This window comes from Schistocerca piceifrons, chromosome 2, assembly GCF_021461385.2.
Source record: "Schistocerca piceifrons isolate TAMUIC-IGC-003096 chromosome 2, iqSchPice1.1, whole genome shotgun sequence".
Classification (NCBI taxonomy): domain Eukaryota; kingdom Metazoa; phylum Arthropoda; class Insecta; order Orthoptera; family Acrididae; genus Schistocerca; species Schistocerca piceifrons.
In genome coordinates, this window is record NC_060139.1 from 666,640,865 (window position 1) to 666,663,930 (window position 23,066).

At 42.7% G+C, this 23,066-nt stretch overlaps 1 protein-coding gene across 1 annotated transcript in view; it reads right to left on the reverse strand.

Annotated features, from left to right (window-relative positions):
- The window catches only part of LOC124775731 (odorant receptor Or2-like), a 102,887-nt gene that overhangs the window by 38,319 nt on the left and 41,502 nt on the right, over positions 1-23,066 (reverse strand). The window contains exons 4-5 of the mRNA XM_047250559.1: positions 8,564-8,663; positions 1,895-1,999 (exon numbers count right to left, since the gene is read on the reverse strand). Coding sequence (XP_047106515.1) covers positions 1,895-1,999; positions 8,564-8,663 — 205 coding nt within the window. The remainder of the gene's footprint in view (positions 1-1,894; positions 2,000-8,563; positions 8,664-23,066) is intronic.

Consider the following 23,066-nt stretch of genomic DNA (forward strand, 5'->3'; position numbering starts at 1 on the left):
AGCCTTGACGGTGCATCACAGACAGGAGCATCTGCGATGGTGTACTCAAAGACGAACCTGGGTGCACGAATGGCAAAACGTCATTTTTTCGGATGAATCCAGGTTCTGTTTACAGCATCATGATTGTCGCATCCTGTTTGGCGACATCGCGGTGAACGCACATTGGAAGCATGTATTCGTCATCGCCATACTGGCGTATCACCCGGCGTGATGATATGGGGTGCCACTGGTTACACGTCTCGGTCACCTTTTGTTCGCATTGACGGCACTTTGAAGAGTGGACGTTACATTTAAGATATGTTACGACCCGTGCGAAACCCTACATTTCAGCAGGATAATGCACGACCGCATGTTACAGGTCCTGTACGGGCCCTTCTGGATACAGAAAATGTTCGACTGCTGCCCTGGCCAGCACATTCTCCAGATCTCTCACCAACTGAAAACGTCTGGTCAGTGGTGGCCGAGCAACTGGCTCGTCACAATACGCCAGTCACTACTCTTGATGAACTGTAGTATCGTGTTAAAGCTGCATGTAGCTGCAAGGGCAGCTGTACGCCATCCAAGCTCTGTTTGAGTCAGTGCCCAGGCGTATCAAGGCCGTTATTACGGCCAGAGGTGTTGTTCTGGGTACTGATTTCTCAGGATCTATGCACCCAAATTGTGTGAAAATGTAATCACATGTCAGTTCTAGTATAATATGTTTGTCCAATGAATACCCGTTTATCATCCGCATTTCTTCTTGGTATAGCAATTTTAATGGCCAGTAGTGTATTTCATTGTTGTTACTGATCCTATCTACTTATTGCCTGCAGTGTAATTAAATAAAAAATGATGAGGGGCATTTTGACGATTTTCTTAAAGCATGCATTAGATGGAACTGTCAAACTGATGTATTTTTGGGTACAACTGAAGGAGAAGAAAATCGGTTCGTCCCTCAGACACTCAAGACTTCGATCATACTAGCGACACAACATTCGTCTTCAAGTTTTTAATGGAAGTTTAAAATTTGGGTGACTGGAGCTCATCATTACATAAACTCGTAATAAATGCTTAACGCTCCAAATGTCCTCCTCTTGCTTCTAACCTCTGGCCCACCACACACCTTTATTATACTCCTTAATGGTTTCAATTTGTTTCGCAGGCTACAAATCAACGAAGAGTTTCTGCATCCAGGTTGTCTGCTGCATAGACCAACTGTTCAGTGTGACCCCAGGGATAATAATCCAAAGGGCTGAGGTTGGGGGAACGTGCAGACCTTGGAACTGGTGCTCCTCTACCTATCGATCTGTCATGGTATATACCAGGCGGTACACCTCCAACATTGAGACGTAAACGTGCAGAAGCTCCGTCACGCATAATCCAAATGTTTCTTCTTATTTGCAGCGGCACGTCTTCTAGTAGGTCTTGGAGGACGTCCTGAATACCAGTAGCACATGTACGCAATGGACATACTGAAGACAGACGAATGTAAACACGTCTCCCTGCCAACATAGTACTATTTAGAATACAATTACTCAAACGGGTGCAAGCATAGTTGATGTTATTGTGTTGTAACTGGAAAGCTGCTGAAGTTAACTTTCATTAATAACTCGAAAACTGAGAAAACGAATTATTTTTACAAAAAAAAGAAAAAAAAAACTGACGTGTTTCAGATATCAAGAACAGACAGCAACAAGACAGCACTTTTATACGGTATTGCTGAATAAAAGACAGACGTAAACTATCCTGAGAAAGCCTGCTTATGAAGTTTCAGGAACTGACTTTGAATGATGATTCAAGGAATATACTACAATCCCTACTTATCGTTCCCATAGGGGATGTAGCTATAGATAAAGGAACTTAAGTTGTTCGTTGCCTCCGTGACTCATAAATGAAGCCATATCCTGCAACTCACCTGTGACATTATTTTGTGTCCCATGTAGGAGTACAAGAAAAGCTCCGAAATTCCCAGCCATAGAAGTCCCATGAATTTCATTGTCCTTGGGCTCAGTTCCAGCTCCTGCAACGTAGAATGTAACAGTGACGCTATACATTAATTACCTATAAAATTTAGGAATCAATTTTTAATATCAAAAAAATATTTTTGTAAATAACTTTTATATTGTTAATAGAACGAACAAACCTAGGAAAAACAATAAGCTAACATTGGAAGCATAATACATGTAAGCAACTAAAGTACCTGTAAACTCATCAATTATTAATTCCAAACATAATTTAATTCAAAATCTGAGTAACAATTAAATGCAATTACACCTTAGAAGTATTTGTATAGCCACTGCAGTTACAATTTTTGCAGGAGAAACTGAATACTTGTGTACGCATTTTACAATATATTTCGTAATATGTTGTTGAGATAGTAGTATCGTATTAGGAAATTACGAATTTATTTGTATCTAGATTGAATGGAAATATTCTACCCATGTTTCTACTACCTTGCGCAGTTCGTAAAATTTACGTATTCAGATATATTTATTTTTATTCTTCTTATGAGCATTGACGCTCTATAAAATAAAATAATTTATATCTATAAATATTACGTTTCAGTAGGTTCTAGTAAAATAAAAGCACAATATATTTAACCTATTATTTCAACTCATTTAGACATTTTTTTTCTATTTCCGGGAAATTCTAACAATAATAGCTAGAAGTAGTATAGTAAATAAATTGATAGATATTCTGTTTGGAGTCACATCACTTGAGAACGATTAAATGAATGTATGCTCTGTCTACAACAAAAATTTTATAGTCACATCGAGTTATTTTGCCCTAATATTACGTTTATTTGGGCTAAATCTTGACACGATTCTCTTCTTCCTACAGCAATGTGCGAAATCGCCTTAACATTTTCATTTTTGTTTTTATATTGATGCTTAAATAAGATGATCCTCTCTGATGACCACGAAAGTTATTTTCATAGTGCATTAACTACTTGTGGTCAGTTTAGACCATCATTTAGTAGACTACATACGCAACTCCGTTTCTGTGTCTACTTCGAGGATTGGGTCGTACTCTTATGAACCACAACATTATGACAAATCTCCACTGCGAGGCTATACGACATCTTATGGCATTTCGGGCACGTTTACACAGTGAAGAGAGTATGTAAGCAGCGCAAGGACGTATGAGGAAACATTCTAGCGACGATATGGGTGCATTTGGGAAAATCCAGATTGTGATAGCCCAGTACCTGGAGAAAGACTCGGAAATGGTGAAGCTGGTCGGCTGACCGCATGCTACTGTCGTGAGTACCTATGGGAATTGATTGAAAGATAGTGAAATCCATGAGCAGGCGACAAGATGTTGGACATCCACGACGCATCAAAGAATGTGGAGGTCGGAGACTTACCAGCTCTGTAAACCAGAATAACGAGCCATCTGCGGCCAACAGACGACAGAGTACAATGCTGGCGCAGGCACAAGTGTTTCAGAGAGCACCGTTCAGCATGCAGCGTTGAACATGGAACTCCGCAGCCAGCAACTCTACGTGTTGCTATGTTGATCCAACGACATCATCAGTTACGATTACAGTTGGTAAGGGATCGTAGAGATTGCACCGTGGACCAATGTAAACGTGTCGCTGGTTGGTTGGGTTACGAACTTTGTTACCCCAAATAGACGGTCGTGTCCAGATTCTCCGTCAGTGAGATGAAGAGCTGCTCGAGAACTGCTTCGCGCCAAGGATGCAGGCCAATGAGTGCATTATTATGCTGTGGGGAAGATACACCTGAAGTTCCATGAGACCCGTGGTAGTACCAGCTGTGTACTACGTCAAATTACTGCAGTAACCTGTGTCCATGTTTGATGTCCTCCACGACGGTGATGGCGTCTTTCAACAGGATAACTGTCTGTCACAAGGCCGGAATCGTGTTACAGTGTATCAACGAGCGTGGTAGTCAAATCGCGTTGAAGTCTTGTCAACCAAATTCACTTGATCTGAACGAGATGGAATACGCCTGGGATGATATCAGTCGCCAATCCTCCTGTGCCCACAACCCAAAACCCACTAGCCGGTAATTTACTTGGAATTGCGTATCGTGCACGAAGACATATGGCGCCACACGCCTCGAGCATACTGCCAAGTGCTGCTTGTCAAATCCAGGCCACGCAGAGTCGCCGTTGTATTGCGTTCTAAAGGTGGACCGAGACACTATTAAGCAGTTGATCATAATGTTTTGACTCATGAGTGTGTATTCACGCAAATAAATAAAGCAACAGAAATAAAAGTTGCAGTCGGAAACAGCTAATTTGTATACAACACTGGGACAGGCAACTGTGTCACAGATACAGTTCTGGATGAAGGAAGCACGCACATATTTAACGTCCCGTTGACGACGAGGTCATTGTAGACGGAGTACAAGGTCGGGTTAGACAAGGATGAAGAACAGTATCGACCGTACGTATACTTTCCACGTGAATCATCCCGTCATTCGGCTTACCAGACTTAGAGAAGCCACGGAAAAGCTAAATCTGAACGGATAGTCGGGAATTTGCCGTTGGCTCTCCCCGATGCCAGTCCAGTGTCTTAACCACTGCGAACTTCCCTTTCGGAGCAGTGTTGAAAACTGCTGCTTGCACCAAGGGGCCACCAGAGGCTTCATTTTGACTTCACGATGAATAATTCGAAGCAGGAGAGCACATTACATCAGCAGTAATGCAACGACCCAGATTAAAGGTGAGTAAGCACGCTGTGTACAGTCAGACTGTGGCAGAAAACCTTATAGACAGGCCAGCCACAGCTGTGACTGATCATCTTGGGAATTAAGAAGCCATTTCAGCTATATTTAATATTTTTACTATCAGCTCACAACCGGTTTGGTGATACTAAAAACCACATCATCACATGATGAGTAACTAACCCATAATTCAATACTCGTTGTCAGACCAAACTAAGTGAATCAAAATCAGCCGGACTTAGGGATACAAATCCAGAATTGTCGGTGGAGCGTAAGCAAATTACATCATGGCAATCCTTCGGTAACACGAAGACGCAAAAGAACCATATAAAGACGAGAGAGTTATTTAAAGAACAGATCTTTATAACGTTTCTTATGTATCTTCGTACTATCAGAGGATTACCGTGATCTAATTTGTTTAGGCTCTACCGATCATTTTGGTCTTGGCTTCTTACGTTCTGCTGACTTTGATTCACTGACGTACTGCCATGTAGTGGTTTATTGGTTTGGTATGACAATGAATGTTGAGTTCCATGTCCTGGGCTGCTTAGCACTTATGACTTAGTTACATGTGATTTTCTGTGCCACGAAATCGACTGTGGCCTGATAATAAAAAGATTAAATACGCATAAACCAGCGCCTTAATCCCCAAGATGATATGGCAGGAGAGCTGACCCTGTTTTAGGAATGTCCCAGGGAGGTGTGTTGAAACTCTTGCTGTTCCTATTGTAAATTAGTAACATGACACGCAACGGTAATAGTAACCTCATTTTTTTCAGATGAAATAGTATGTGAAAAAATTGCACAAATAATCAGATCTTAATAATATTTCAAAGCTCTGCAAAGACTGTCAACTTTCTTTAAATCTTCTGAAATGTAAAATCGTGCACTTCACAGCATCGAAAATGTAGTGTCCTAAAGTAAAATATTAATGAGCCACAGCTGGAAACAGTGAACTCATATTAAACCCAAGGTGTAACAATCTGTGTTGTTGTATGAAGTAAAATGAACACACAGGCTCAGTCATGGATGAAGGGGTTTATAGACCGCTGTTCATTGATAGCATACCAGGCAAATGCAATCTGTGTACAAAGGAGAGTGCTTACAAAACTCTTGTGCGACTCATACTAAAATATTACTCAAATGTGTGAGACTCATATCAACAGAAGTAACACGAGATACTGCAAGAACGACTGACAGCAGGAATGGCGAAGAGTTTGCGCAGTTCACACAAGAGTGTGTGAACTGGCAGACGCTTGAAAATGAACTCCAGTTGCCCTAACAAAGGCCAGTTACGAAGTTACAAGAGACACAATTAAAAGTGGACTGTAGGAATGTAAGCACAGTGCTCTTTAAAGCTTCGATTAAAACATCGAAAAAATAAAGTCATGTAATTAATGTTTTATATTTTAGGAGTTACATGTTTGATGTCCGGCTACTCTCTGTAATCCCTGCATCACAGTACCGTAGCACTCCACTAGAGGATCCAGTAGAAAACGGGACAGCTCATAAATTCATCGGCAGCAGCAGAAACATCACAGGTGTGTGAGGCCATTGCAGACAGCTAAGAAAATGATTTATCGAAGCGTTGAGCATCATTAACCCCCCCCCCTTCCAGTTTTTCACTAACGAGAGAAGGAATGGCGTATCGTTCCTAATCGTTGCATGTGAGATCTCTAAAATCCTAAACTTTTGCTCCGTAGGGTCTCATAGTGCAACTGTATATGACACTGTTCACAGTGATCCATATGTAGAACGAGGCTGGTAAACTCGGCGTGATCCTTAATTCCATTGGAGAGGAGTAGCCGACACGCGGACAACATGTTACAGAGCGTTCTGTTCGTCTCCATAACACTCGTTAACAGCACAAGGATGACAGTACCCTGGTCAACGACTCATCATTTCCATCGACAGGGATACGTGCTTGACACACAAGCTGCGAAGCGGTACAGTGTCTCTGTAGTGTCTAGGTGAAAACTTCTCGTATTGGGAGTGAAAAATTGTGATTTTCAGGTCAAAAGTGTACTTAAGCTTCGATTTAGTCACCCTTTATATCAAAGCCCTTCGATCAATATTTTTCTGGTGAGCCGAGTCCATCCATAAATTTCGATTCTGGAAGGCCTGCATAATCCCCTGCCACAGCCTTTTCATCGGGCTCAAGACGTCTTTCAGCCCCACATTTCTTTAAATGCTCGAATTGAAGGAAATCGGAGCGTCTGGCGAACAGGAAAGATGATCCAAGGTTTTGTACAACCCCTCAGTTCACTCGTTACCATAACACACTTCTGGGCAGGTGCAATGGCCTGGTGAAAGATGATTTCGCTTCTTTTGCAATCCAAGTTTTCTTTCGCGCATTTTTTCATCCATTTAAACCAGAAGATACAACAATTGACAAGATAACCTCAAGCATACTATAGAATACTGTCGACAGGTCTCCTACATTTTCGGTTCAGTGTCACCGATATCCCCCCCCCCATGTTTTGATTGCTGATTTGTATCTGACATGATTTCGTAGTCTCGCGTCCCTTTCAAAGTTGTAAAAATATGCACAAAACTAGCTGGTTTCTTTTCAGATGGACCGTCAGTACTTGAGAAATATTCTACACGGCTGCCACACTTTGAGGTTCGAACTAATGACTAAATAGTACTTACGGTCCTACTTCACACAGCATATTTCGGACGAAACACACGCTTCTAGATTCTCCTTAATTAATTTTCGTACGTTACACATTGCTGTATGTATATCCCTTGCTGTTCCATTTGGTTTACATATGGCAAACAAGACTTTAGAACTAATACCTTCATCTCTGTGGTTTACGTAACTGTTACCGACTGGACAGCATTTCATCTAGCTGATCTTAACCCAAAGACTTGCACTGTGGCGCTTGATTTGATGGGCAGTTATTGTAATGCAGGCTAAAAGTTTGCTTATACGTTTTCTATGTGGCCATCCGGAGCTTAATCTATACATACCTAAAAGATCTTTTAAACAATTTCGTGGTAAAATCTTCTAAAAATTGTAGAGTCGCCCTTGCCCGTCCGCTATGACTTGCTAGCGGCTGGTTTGCACACGATGTCATCATTTCGTCATCGCAGCCGAGATAACTGTTTTTTAAGTACTATCAGGAATTCAACACCGGTCCAAATTAATAGGTCCCTCAGTGATGAACCGTAATTACCTAAGATTACGAATGCATCTTTCAACGACCACTGCATTTTATGTTGCCAGGATATGTGCCTAATAGAAAGATGGCTGACACAGACAAATTAACCTGAGGAAGTGATTCATCATTGCGAAAACGGTTGCACTTTGATCCCACAATAAATGCGGATTAGTAGCTATAAACAGACTACAATTTTTGAGATGTTTTAACCAAAAAATTTTTAAAAGATCTTTTAACTAAAATTACTTTTGAATGCATTATGGGAACAGCAGTGATCAATGACTTATAAATAATTACTATTAAAAACAGTCTTGATCACGATTTATTTAACAAGGTGACCGGTTTCGACCACTACTGTGGTCATCTTCAGACCTATAAGTTGTATACAAAGCTCTAATTAGAGGGCTACATACATTAAACAAAATACATAAAGTTATAAAGCTATAAAACGTTGAATTACCATTGAGTAGGAACCTCTTTCTATTGGAGAATCACTATTGGAGAAACCAGTGCACGTCTTACTATATATAATGGAGGCTCCACCCACTTCTGATCTTAATAAGGACATCAATGTATGTAGCCCTCTAATTAGAGCTTTGTATACACCTTTGTATACAACCTATAGTAGTGGTCGAAACCGGTCACCTTGTTAAATAAATCGTGATCAAGACTGTTTTTAATAGTAATTATTTTAACTAAAAGTTTGCCCTCTCTTGACGCACTTACCATGGTTGTTTGCAGCGCAGTCTGGCAGATGATGACGATGGTGAAGCCGAACTGCGAGAGAAGCACTGGACTCAGAACATCAGACAGTTCGCTGCAGAACCTATCACGCCAGAACCGAGAATGAAAACAAAGCAGATAGTTTCAATACAGTGCTCCATCACAAATATCCGAGACATTTGTGCGCTTTTCCAGTTGAAGCTGTCTCTGAGTTCATCTTGCGACTGTGCTCTAGCAAGTCTCTTGATTGCAGTCTTCACTATCTGCAAGCGTGTAGTGCTTTAATCCCGTTGTCGGTGGCCATACAGGAGGATGCGCTTTTTTTGTGGAAATCTTAAGTGGTATCGCAGTTACGGCCGGCTAAAAGTCATTAGTGTTCGTCTTAACTCTAATAGTGAAGTTCTACGCCGACAACAGAGCAGCAGTCGTATAGTTGAATCACCAGCTTCTTCGTAGTTCCTCAGTTGTTATTGCTGCTGTTGTTGCTGTGGTCTTCAGTCCAAATACTGGTTTGATACAGCTCTCCACGTTACTCTATACTGCGCGAGCCGCTTCACCTCCAAATACCTCCTGCAACTTACATCCTTCTGAATCTGCTGATTGTATTCAGCTCTTGGTCTCTCTTTAGGACTTTTACCCTTCACTCTTCCTTCCAATACTAAACTGCTGATCCTTTGTTGTCTCAGAATGTGTGCTATCAATCGATCAATTCTTTTGGTCAAAATGTGCCATAAATTTCTTGTCTCCCCAATTCTGTTTAGTACCTCCTCATTAGTTATGTGACCTACCCACAAAGTTTTCAACATTCTTCTGTAGCCCCACATTTCAAAATCTTCTATTCTCTTTTTGTCTGAACTGTTTACCGTCTATATTTCACTTCTGTGCATGGCTACATTCCAGACACAAACCTTCAGAAAAGATTTACAAATACTTAAATCTATATTGGATACTAACAAATTTCTCTTCTTCAGAAATGGTTTTCTTGGCATTGCCAGTCTATACTTTGTATTCTCTCTACTTCAACCATCATCAGTTATTTTGATGAGCAAAGAGCAAAACTCATCTACTACTTTAAGAGTCTCGTTCACTAATCTAATTCCTTGGCATCATCTGATTTGACTACATTTCATTATCTCTGCTTCATTTTTGATGATGTTCATCATATATCCTCCTTTCTAGACACTGCCCATTCCGTTCAACTGCTCCTCCAAGTCCTTTGCTGTCTCTGACAGAATTAGAAAAGTCATCGGCAAACCTCAAAGTTTTTATTTCTTCTCTGTGTACTTTAATTCCTACTCCAAATTCTTATTTGGTTTCCTTTACTGCTTGTTCATTGTATAGGCTTCATTGCATAGACTTATTAATATCGAGTATAGGCTAATAACCTCCTCTTCAACCACTGCTGCCTTTTCATGTTCCTCGACTCTTATAACTGCGGTCTGATTTCGATGCAAGTTGAAAAAAGCCTTTCACTACCTGTATTTTACCCTGCTATCTTCAGAATTCCAAAAATAATGATTAACACTAACAACACTCAGAATTAACTGACAATGAAGATTATGATAAAAATTATAACAATTAAAAAGTCAAGAATGATCAGGTGTTTCCAAAACCGCATAGCTGTATGAAAGTGCTTTATTTGCAACTGCCGGTTTCACATCAGTATAGACGCATCTACAGGTTCATCTGTCAAGTATACAAACCACTGTGTGAAATTTTTGAAATGGTAGAAATATAAAACCATAGTGTTAACATTCTACGAAAAACAATGACAAGTACTCACAATGGTTATATTTCCATAATGTAGACGGACAATTATGGAGTCACAGCTTTGGGGAAGCTGTCCATGTTAAGAGTCAAACCATAGGAGTGGGTTGTCATACTAATATGCTTGTCATGAATGTACAAAGGATGACTGTTGAATGAGGGAGGGCTAGAAAACAGTGACGGAAAAACTAATAGTGAATGTCACACTCAAGTGGGATAAAATATCTAAAACATAACTAATGGTTAGGGAAAGTACTATTAGCACACAGGAAATTCTATCCAAAAAGTAATACTCTCTTGTGGAACCAAATATCGAGAATGGAAAAAATCTGAAAAACAGCTTACTGCATAACAGCACATAGGATGTAAGAGCCAGTAGACACCAGCAGTAGGAGGACAAAGACAGCATCAGCACATTTTGTTAGTTTGGGTTGCATAAATACAGGAGCCCCCCCCCCAAACCACATCCCCCACCCCTCGTATTTCACCTCTCACCCCCAAATGTCACTCATCACCATTCATCCCTCACCCTACCACCCCTCACCCCACCACCTCTGATGACATAATGGGTTCTCCCAATCCAGCATGTGGATCTCCCCCCCCCCAGTACACTGCCCCAACCCAAACCAAACCAACCCAACCCAACCCAACCCAACCCACCCCAACCCTCCACAAATCACCCTACCCACCCCACCCCCCACCCCACCCCATCCAACCCCACCCTATCCCACCCCACCCCACCCCTCTCCACTCCAGCCTACTCCATCTCACCAGTGATAACAAAATGCCTGTCTGCTTACCACAGCATCACAAATGTGTATGAGTCTTCAGACCTAGGTTTCCCTCAGAATATAGCCCTATAAGAAGCGTTCCTATTGGCTCCTGCCAAATCTGTGGGCAGATGATTCGAGAACTTGAATGGGAATTCCTGGAGGTAAATGCTGTCCTTGTTGAGGAACACTATTGAGAATTGACATTTGAAGCTGACTACCGCCAACATACATTTCGCATAAGGATCATGAAGGTAAGATATGAGAAATCAGTGCTTATAGGGAAACATACAGATAGTCTTCTTCTCTCGTTGTATTTGTGATTGGAATAGGAAAGGGAATGACTAGCAGTGGTATGGGATACCCTCCAGCACACATCATATGATTGTTTGTAAAGTAGCATATAGATATAAATTTAGTCTACCTATTAATATAACAGTCTATCCATTTATAGGTTTCACAAAATTCACAGAAGAATGTTGTCTCTTATTTATCAAGGAAAGAAAAGATGGAATCTCTGCAGCTGATGGTTTCTCTGTAAAACCCTTCATATTAGCATCTAATTTTCTCATTGCAGTTACTTCATGAGATGTATGTGAGAGGTTGTAATATGTTTGCCCACAATACTTAGAAGAAACGGTATAGAGCCCACATCTCAATTCCCCTTTCGTCAGAGTATTGCTTACCTGCCGTATTCATGCAAATCTTCCAGTCTTCGATATATAGTATTTGAATCCAACAGATTTTGATGAGTAAGAGATGTCCCCGGCCACATTACAGATGTGATTCTCTCTAAATCCCATCACACTCTGACAGCACTGTTCCATTAGCTAGTAGACCATCTGGTCCTCTGCCCCTCACTGACTAGATGGACAGCTACCACGATGAGAAAAATAGCATGTACAGGAAGAAATTAATAGCCATGCAGAGTATACATGGACTGCACAAAGAAATTTAAAAGTGTAACAATTACATTTCATTGATATCAAATAACTGACTATAAATATCCGTTGTGTACATGGCCTAATTGTCTTTATCATATGCATGTGATTACCACGCTAGAAATACGACAGTGTAATGGTGTCCAAGTTTTCATTCACAGCACAGTGTCTCTGCCTCCCTCTCTCACCTTGTTATTTTTATAATGCACAACTAAATAAAGCTACGAGCCACAAAAACTCTGCTAATGTCATCTGGTAGAGAAATCAATGAGATTCTATCGTTTCTCGCTCCTCCGATATATCGGGAAACAAATACTGTCTGCGTGCTGACATCGACCATATGAGGTGATCCCATTAGATTTGCATGCATCTGTCCGCTGAAGTTGGCGACCAGTGATCAGAGTCACTTCCACCCACCTCTGTGAAGTTTTGTCATCTGTACTGGAGGAAGACCATATCGACTATCAGTAACAAGGAGAGAGTTCTTATTTTGTTGTTTGATGAATTGTTTTTTGCTATAATACATTGAAGCAGTGTATGACTACAGCTGTGTACACAGCCATACATTTCGTTTTTTTATTACGACTCTGAGATCTGTGCCAGATGCCCCAGTAACAACAACCATCCAAGGTGCTTTGTCGCATCTATCATACCTCATTTTATGCTCTAAAAGTCTATGACGATGGCACATGATCACTCCAGTCACACTATTTTATGCGCCAGATGTGCATTGGATGGAGGGAGACAGTCCTTAGTGAGCATCATTCTTATGCACGAGATAGAACAGCACATTTATGGTACATTATAGCATATCAATGCACTCGAATGTATCTAGTCACTTCCAACTACATATTCTACAGCTGCATTGCAATTGCTCCATTTTCTGTATGTCTGCATCACGGATGGCTGCCATAACCCATTCCACCTGCTGGTGGATCCATGTTTGGACACACAATGTATCTGTGGACATAAGCCATGATGGACCCTCCTTTGTAACCTTTCCCACATATAACACATTGTGTGCCCATCTCTAGACACGGTTCTAGATATAACACTGAGTGCACTGGACAAATTCAGAAGGACGATGGTTCAAACTTGTGTCCGCCCTTCCGGATTTAGGTTTCCCTAGAATGCTTACTGCAAAGCTCGGTATGGTACCTCTGAAAGTGCACAGCCGCTTTCCTTCTCCATCATTTCCTTATCTGAGATTGTGCTCTGTCTCCAATGACCTCGATGTCGACAGGACATTAAACACTATTCTCCCCCTCTTCCTCCACATATAACACACAGAAGATACAACTTAATACCCTATCCCGGATGTAGTAGATTGAGCATCGTGCTCCAAACATTGCTCCAGATACAACGCATGGCGGATCCATACTTGAACACTAACTCGGGTCTACTCTGGGTCATGGGAGCTGTCTGAGATGGAGACATACAGGAAATAGAGCAAATGCAATGCAAATGTAAAATATGTGGTTGGAAGTGACTAGATGCATTCGAGTACAGTGCTATCTATACCACCAGACTAATGTGCTGTTCTGTCTCGTACATAAGAATGACACTAAGGACTATCTCCGTCCATCCAATGGACATCTAGCTCACGAAATAGCGTGATTGGGGTGATCATGTGCTGTCATCGTGGATTTTAGAGCATAAAGGGATATTTGCAGTAAAGCACCTCGGATGGTTGTTATTACTGAAGAATATAGACAATATTGTTATAAATATTGTTAATATAAATATTATCGAAAATGTTATGCTTTTTAGCAGGATAAATTTAAATGTTCTTAGCAGAACCGTTTTGTGAAGAGTATTTTGCTATTTGCAGAGCTGTAATGCTGTAGAAAATAACGTACAAGTGTTTGAAATCGAGACTTCACAGTTGGTAACATGGGTGCAGAGTCTCTATGTGTGTGTGTGTGTGTAGAGAGCTGTCAGTGGTAGATGGTTGCGGTTCAGACGTATGACTTGCTAACTGGTCGTCTATACATGACATTGCTATGGTGAGACACTGTGTGTGGGTAGAGAAGGGAACCTCTTAAGGCCAGAGATGTTACTTGCAATCGACATACTGCTAACTAATGAAGGTGGTAACAAAAATAAGTACCCAAAAGTTATATTCTGTAGGTGTCCTGATAGGATTGTGGGCACATATCAGAGGTGGAATGTATAAACAGAAATAACGAAGCACATCTAGTAAGCAATAAGAGCATATACTTAGGGGGAAAAAATCTGTGCAGCAACAAAAAGCAACTCTTTAAACACGTCAACATCCCAGTTGCAGACCCCTACAACGATGAAGCGAAAGTCAAAAGAACATGTAGAATTGTTTCCAGACTTTATGTTTCCATGAAGTGTAGCACTACAAGAGTCAGCAGACAGGCTCTCAGATGGATTGGAGAAATACACGGAATTGCTTCCAGACTCTGAGTTTCCAATACATCCATCATCTACACCATTCACTGAGCCTCATATAGGTAAGAAGCGACTGTTAGTATATACTTTTCATGGTCGCCGTATCCGAAATGCATGCATGTTGATCACTGTGGAGAGGAGACTTAGGATTTTGTAGTAGGCTAGTGTATAAGATGTGCAAATATTCGCATTACCATGGCCATATATATATATATATATATATATATATATATATATATATATATATCCCTCAGTTTTTACGTGTATATTATAATCACGAAAAATGTATGTGAAAACTTAATAATTTATGAAATACGCAAAATCGCGAAAACCAAGTAAAATTACGTAAACTGACAGAGAAGACAGAGAATACATAAATATAGATAAAAACAGAATCAAATGGTTGCTGAGTGAAATCAATAAAACTATGTGCTCTAGAAGAGGAGAGTGGACTGATGCTACATTTTTTTTAATTTTTTTTTTTATTTTGTGGAATCAGTCTTCCAACTGGTTTAATGCAGTCCACCATGAATTCCTCTCCTAAGCCAACATCTTCAGCTCGGAGTAGCACTTGCAACCTAAGTCCTCTACTAGTTGCTGGATGTTTTCCAATCTCTGCCTTCCTCTACAGTTTTTACACTCAACAGCTTCCTCTAGTACCATGGAAGTCATTCCCTCATTTCTGAATAGATTTCCTATCACTCTGTCCCTTTTCCTTGTCTGTGTTTCCCACATATTCCTTTCCTCTCCGGTTCTGTGCAGAACTACCTCATTCCTCATCAGTCCACCGAATTTTCAACATGAGTTTGTAGCTCCACACCTGAAATGCTTAAGATTCTCTTCTGTTCCGATTTTATTGCTTCCTCAAATTAAGGCATATGTTTGATACTAGTAGACTTCTCTTGGCCAGGAGGGCCCTCTTTCTCAGTGCTAATCTGCTTCTGATGTTCTCCTTGCCCCATACAGCATGGATTATCATGCTTCATAGGTGACAAAATTCCTTAACTTCACCTACTTCATGACCATCAATCATGATGTTAAGTTTCTCGCTGTTCTTGTCTCTGCTACTTCTCGTTACTTTCATCTTCCTTCGATTTACTCTCATTCCATATTCTGTACTCATTAGACAGTTCATTCTGTTCATCAGACCACATAATTATTCTTCACTTTCACCCAGGATAGCAATGTCATTAGCAAATCGTATCATTGATTTCCTATCATCTTGAATTTTAATCTCACTTCTGAACCTTTCTTTTATTTCCATCATTGCTTCTTCGATGTACAGATTGAACACTAGGAGCGAAAGACTACATCTCTGTCTTACTCCCTTTTTAATCGGAGCACTCTTATTATGCATGTCTAAAATCTGCGGCCTCCTCACGCCTTCCTGCTGAAGTGCCACAACCCTCCACTGCAGCACCTTTTCCACCTGCCACCACGCCTAACCCTGCCCATTTCAGGGTCAAGCAGCCCTCCTGAAGGTTTCCCTCAGTGGTGGAGACAGATGCTTCTTTCCGGAATGACATACATGAGATCCTCCAGGTCATCTCTCTGTTCACACAGCCCCACATCAGTGCTCAAAAGATCCGTCAGTCAGTGGATGGGCACACTAAGGTCATCGCCCTTGTTGACAGGCTCAGCCACATTTTGTTATAATGGCGAAATGCCCACTGCACAACCATCAGCCCTCTCGAGATCTCGTTGTCTGTTTTTTAATGCTAATGGTCTTAAAGATATGAAGACTGAAGTCAACACTTTCCTCTACAACCACCGTGTGGACAGTTTTCTTGTCTCAGAAACCCACCGACGATTTTCGCCTTTGCAACATGGTTTGCTATCGCACTGACCGACTCCATCGCCATGGTGTGGGCATGGCAGTGTTTCTGTAAAAGACATTCGTCCATAATCAAGAGGTTCTCCAACCCCTTGAACATATAGAGGCTACAGCAGTCACTGTTTCTACTTGCTTTGGTGCTATGACTTTCGCTGCATTGTATTTGAACCTTAACCTACGACATCTTGAATTAGACCTCTGTACCTTGACATCATTTGACAAACTCATTGTTGGGACGGATCTTAATGCCAAGCATCAGGGTTAGCATTCTCGCATTGCTAATCCCAAAGGCAGACTCCTCCTTGATCTGGAACATCCTCGAGCGCTGTCGGTCTATGGCCCACACACTCCCACCCATATACCAGTCCATGCTGACTGCAAGCCAGACATTTTGGATGTGGCCATTTTCAAGAACATTGTGGTGTAGTTTTCGTTGGAAACACTTCACAAACTGGCTTCTGACCACAACCCCATGCTCCTGCACCATACTCACATCGCTCTGTCTTTAGATGTCTGTTATACCTTGACCATTGTGGTGTGCATACTGTAAGATCTTCGGTACACACACCATCAGATTATTTGACTTGTCGCTCTAATGAAGTAGGTGAGTGTCAGCAATATGTCTTGTGATCTTATCATGGCGTGCTTATCTTCTGCCGTTAGGTCAGACGATAGAAATGCCACTTGCACGCTTAGAGTAGCAGATTGACGGTGACCAACTTTAAACAGAACTTGATTAATTTTCACAGATATTTATTAAAATAATAAAAAGCATAAACATTACGTAACTTGATTCTGGATGCTGTTTACAATTGACAATCTGCAGTTCCTTTGGTCTTGGTACGTTAATCTTATTCTCACATATCTCTGATACTTGACAATGTGTCTATTCATTTATCTTCATCTATGTACAGGAATATGGTAATCGTATTAGGCGCAGACTGAAACTTGACTATAGACTGGTACAGACTAATGTAAACTGGTACAGACAGGTGCAGATAAATGCAGACTGACTGATTGGAGGTCTGTACACTCGTTATACCACCTCGCGCGTTCACGTACCACTGGGCGAGTGTGATCCGTGAAGAGAAAAGGTTCTACGTTAGCAGCAATCTCATTGGCTGTGTTACATATCAATACGCGGATCGGCGGAAGCAGAATTTGGTCCGTCTCTAAGGCATTCCATCTCGTATTGCGGATACGGACGAGTGCTGCGCCTGTGCTGTTGTGGTTAGCGGGACGCGCTCTAGTGGGAAAGTTGTGTATGCGCTGACTACGCGGAACTATATACACAACAACCATCATGGATTGGGACAAATTTTTCAGGATCCTCAATAACACTACTCAGCAACATCTCGATCAGAAAACACCTGCCAATCTGATTAGTGCAATTGATTACCTAACCACAAAATCCAGAAGGCGATGAAGGCGTCTACTTCCATTGTCCCAAGGGCTCTAACCCCACTAGATGACTTCCCTTCCCTTTTGTGTGAACTTAAAATCCAGAAGAACTGCTACTGGATGTGGTGGAAGCAGCTTTGTGATCCTTGGGATAAGCATCACATGAAGCATCTCCAGTGTGAATTCCCTCCAACATAAATCTGAATGGGCTTTTGTCCGAGCCCTGCGGCACTCCGCAGTGCAAGACCAACCATTCCGTCTGCACAGAGGATGGCTTAACTTATGATGCCCTCCATTTGACAGAAACTCGGGCCAATGTGTTTGAGGCCCAAAACCAATTGCTCACTGAGGACCTCACGCCTGATGAGCTCCAAGATGAACGCAATATTCTGGCGGCTGTTGCCGCTTTCAGACAAAGACCACCTCTGATTGCCCCTCACCACACATCCCCGGTGGAAATCTGACAGATCCTCCAGCGGAAGCGTGGGCAGTCATCTCCAGGTTTGGATGGCATCTTAAATGAACACCTCCACTGGCTCCCACACAAGCCACTGATCTTATTTACCAGCATCCTGAACTGCTGTCTCACAACTGGCCTTTTCCTCTTACAGTGGAAGCAGGCCAAAATTGCCGGCCGGTGTGGCCGTGCGGTTAAAGGCGCTTCAGTCTGGAACCGCGTGGCCGCTACGGTCGCAGGTTCGAATCCTGCCTCAGGCATGGATGTGTGTGATGTCCTTAGGTTTAATTAGTTCTAAGTTCTAGGCGACTGATGACCTCAGAAGTTAAGTCGCATAGTGCTCAGAGCCATTTGAACCATTTGAGCCAGGCCAAAATTATTGCCATTCCCAAGACCTTGAAGGACCCTATGGTCTCTACTAACAACAGGCCCATTACTCTTCTGAATACCATGGCAAAAGTTCTAGAATATTGGATCCTCCACAGCATATCCCAGCCTCTGGCGGCGGCTGGGACAGTCCATCCAGAACAGTTTGGATTCACTTCCCACATGTTGGCTGAACTCCAAGTCCTTAGGATCAAGGAGAATGTCAGCAAGGGCTTTAACTCCTCCATGTTGACACCAGTGGTTTTCCTGGATCTGCAAAACGCATATGACTAGATTTGGCAAGGAAATCTTGTTTACAAAATGCTGATTGAGACGACCATCCCCAACATCTAAGTCAAGATCGTGGATAACTTCCTTCACGATAGGATCTTCTTGGTTATGGTCACCACTCCAGCTTACGTCACATGTCGATGGGTACCCCTCAAGGCTCTGTGTTGTCTCCCATCCTCTTTCACATTTATGTTAATGACATGCCAGTGCTCCCACACTGCCACCTGGCGCAATACATAGATGGCAATGGGCCACAACATGAACCAGCTCATTACTCATCTCCAGAGACAGGTGGGCATGACTGTCACCTTGTGTCGTTCAAACAAGATTGCCCCCAATGCCACCAAAACTATGGCAGTCTATTTCACTAAACGGCGTCCCGTCCTCCATCAAAATATCGCTATTGCAGGCGTCCAAGTCACATGGTCCCATGACACCAAATATCTAGGTGTCCAGATGATAAAAACTGCTCTTCCATTGACATGCAGAATAAGTCAGAATACGTCTCCCAAAAATGACACAAGCTGATAAAGGTGTTGTACCCAATGTTCACCAGCAGGGAACTAAACCTCAAAGCCAAGTTCCAGCTGTACTGGATGATTGTCCACCCTTCTCTCATCTACGGCTCCACTGCGTGGGCTACGATTATTGCCTCCCAGTTGCAGATCCTCCAGCACCTGCAGAATAAGGTGCTTCAGTGGAGCCTACATGCCCCTCTCCTCACAAGGATAGTTACACTCCTCGAGGAAATGGACGTGGCCACTCTGAAGACGTCCATGCAAGACAATGCAAGGCATCTCTACGCCAAAGTGGAAGCCCTACATTACACAGTCACTGGCTTACAAAACATTGGCACTATGACTCTTCGACACTAGCACTGACACCCTGTTCCTCTCACCATCCTTGAGGATTCAGATACTGGCCATGCCTAACGATAGCCCTGTTACGGTCACTAATGAAGTGTTAGTGTTGACTTGACCACTTGATGAGTTTCAACTGTCATAAACCACTAATTTTGGTACCTAATGTAGTGAATAGTTATGTTATCCCTTGCCTGCAAACTGAACTGCCACTGTCAGAGGGTGGTATGGGACTTCAAGTCCCACCACCACACCTTCAACATGCACTCCAGTGATGTCTTTGGAATGATATCATTGTACCTGTCACTGCTTGGCCCCCCGCACAGTTCACCATGGAGAACCCCATCATCACAATCATTTACATCTCCCCTACCCCATCCCATTCCCCTGCGCTCTGCATTACCTCCTGGAGTGCCACCTATGGGCCTCCTCCACATGCTCTGCCTTCCCTCCTCACAGTCCCCTCCCCTTCTATCTCCTCCCTTGCACTGTATCCCCACCTGTATACTGTTCCTGCTCCTGCCCCTGCTCCTGCTCCTCCTCCTACTCCCACTCATGCTCCTGCCCCACTCCCACTGCCACCACCCATCAGGACAAATTTCCCCCACTCCCCACTTGCCCTGCTTTGCCCTCCCATGTCACTGCCTGCTGCACCACAGTCATCAATGCCGAGCTTATCGTTGCCATTCAGCCCATCGATCAGCCCAACCAACGTAACAATTTCCCCTGCCCGCCTCCTATGGCCAAAGACATCATCCGTTCCCTCACCATCATCCTAAAGAACATCCCCTGCTTCCAACGCCCCCACACCTCTCAGGAGCTCTTCCTTGTCACCCATTCCATCTTTCATTTGAACGCCTACACCCCATGCTCCCATAGCCCGGCCCACTTCACCTTTACCCATCTCAGCACCCTCATTTAAGCATCTCTCCTCCTCCCTCCACTCCCTTACCCCTTTCCCAAACTGGTGTGCCAACAGTATCGCCTCCTACACCAAGACATTCGCTCCCTCCCTGTCAACAAAACCGAGCGAGGTGGCGCAGTGGTTAGCACACTGGACTCGCATTCAGGAGGACGACAGTTCAATCCCATCTCTGGCCATCTTGATTTAGGTTTTCCGTGATTTCCCTAAATCATTTCAGGCAAATGACGGGATGGTTCCTTTGAAAGGGCACGGCCGATTTCCTTCCCAATCCTTTCCTAACCCGAGCTTGAGCTCTGTCTCTAATGACCTCGTTGTCGACGGGACGTTAAACACTAACCACCACCACCGCCACCTGTCAACAAATACCTCTTCATGCATACCCTGTCGACTCCTTCATCCTTAATGAAACCTTCCTCCAACCTCACCATGTGTCTGCACCTCTTCCTACCTTCTCCACTGCACAGACGATCACCTTCCCCTAGCATGAGTTGGGGTCACTATTGGCCACCTCAAGCATATCCCTGTCTGGCCACAACCCCTTCTCAATGACCTGACTGAACACCTCATCCTCAGCGTGGTTTTTCCCTCCCTCACTTTCACTTGAGCCACAATCCATGTCTGTCCAGCTGCTGCTCTTCCCTACAAATTCATCTCCCATGATGACCACACCTTCTTCCACCTATGTGACTTCCTGAGACCTCAACATCCACAGCTGTGATCCTGCCACCCTTTGGTGGTGGCATCAATTCCTTGCTACCATCCAAGGTGATCTTGTTTCCCTCCCATGGCACACCCAATCCAAAAGCCACCCCCGATGTCATCCTCACTTCCCCCAAGCGCCTTCATCATATTGCCACAGAAGTCAGAGACCCTATTGGCAGTGACCACTTCCCACTCCTTACCATCTCCTCAGCCCATCACCCACCTCCTGCACTCCACCCTGATGCCCCTTCAAGTTCGTCCATGACTACTGCATAGCCAACTGGGATGCCAACTGGGAATCTGTAACGCCAGAAATGCATATCCTCCTATTTCCATCTATTGCACCGCAAATTTTTTTCCTTATTTTGTTACCTGAAGATATAACATTTCTGTGTCTTTGTATATTGTAATTGTTTTACAATTTGGATATATATGCATTTATGTCGATGTATAATTGGTTTGTTTTGTGAATATTATTTGTGTTTATACGCTGGGTCTGGCCTAGGGAAAACTATACTATCGAACGAATACATCGATAGGTCGTGTGGAGAGCGAAAGTGTTTAGGATCTTTGGTAGTGTTAACTCTGCCGCGTGGAGTGCGGGCAGAGCAGAGGGAGTCTGGCTGGAGTAGTGCAGTGGAGCAGGTGTGTTGTGTGACGCTTCCGTGAGTTGCCGCGCTTTCGGGGCTTGGCAGCATGTAATTGCTATGATGGTTTCTGACACGGTGTCGCGGACGGGAAGCGTTAGCTGGCACACATCAAGAGCCTGTTTCGGCTGGAGACTGTGTCGAGAAGAAGGCGCACCAACATCCAGCTTCTGCAACAGCGACGGCCGACAATGAGTGACAGTCGCCACCTACTCGATCGACGGCTTCAAACCTTCAGTCAACCAACAAGGAAGACTGGAAGCACGTAAAGTTTTAGAACTGTACGGCAGACCTCAGCTTTACAAACTGTTCCATTTTCATAACTAAATTACAGCAACGTAGCATGAACCTTTGTTGCTCATTGTCCCAATTGAATTACCAAGCAGGGTCCCTTCCTTTTCCGGAATGAACCCGAGTGTCGTTGAAATTCAAACGCCAGCATCATTCGATTTCACTGCTTTAATTTCAAAGTTCAGTTAAGGTATTCATAGCTGGCTACAATATTTATTTTACACATGCACAAATTAAGAGTGCGAGTTTTGTTACCGTATTTTAGCTTACCTGTGACTGCAGCTCAGCTTGGTACGTACTGAATTTTACTATTGTTAATTGTTCAAAATCATTTAATTCAAGTTCAAAGTTAAATCTCTTATTTCTAAATTGCGTAGATTCAAGCAGCTTTTGAAATGATTGTTGAGGTAGTCCAAGACTAACCGTATTTTACTGAAATTCGATGTGCTTCAGAGAGAAAGCTCACTATTAACTTCAGTCACTAAATTAACTTTCGATTTTCCGGTTTTATTAATTCTTTTGCTAAATTAAGTCAGAGTGTAGCGAAATTTATTACTTCTGACAAACTTTCTGTTTTCACACTACACGTATCAACCTTCAGTTGCCACACTTCTAGTGCTAATTATATGTGTAGTAACCTTTCTTTTTCAGTTACTATAGTAATTGTCCTTAGGACTGGCGACTGTAATTTCCCCCAAATCTCAAATATCTAATTACCGCTAGTTAATTGTTAACGTAACGGCCACACATTTACTTTCTTTATTAACTTTACCCTTTTTCAAAATTAATTTCCACCAGTTTCATTTGCATTTTTCCTTTCATTTAGATGTAACCCT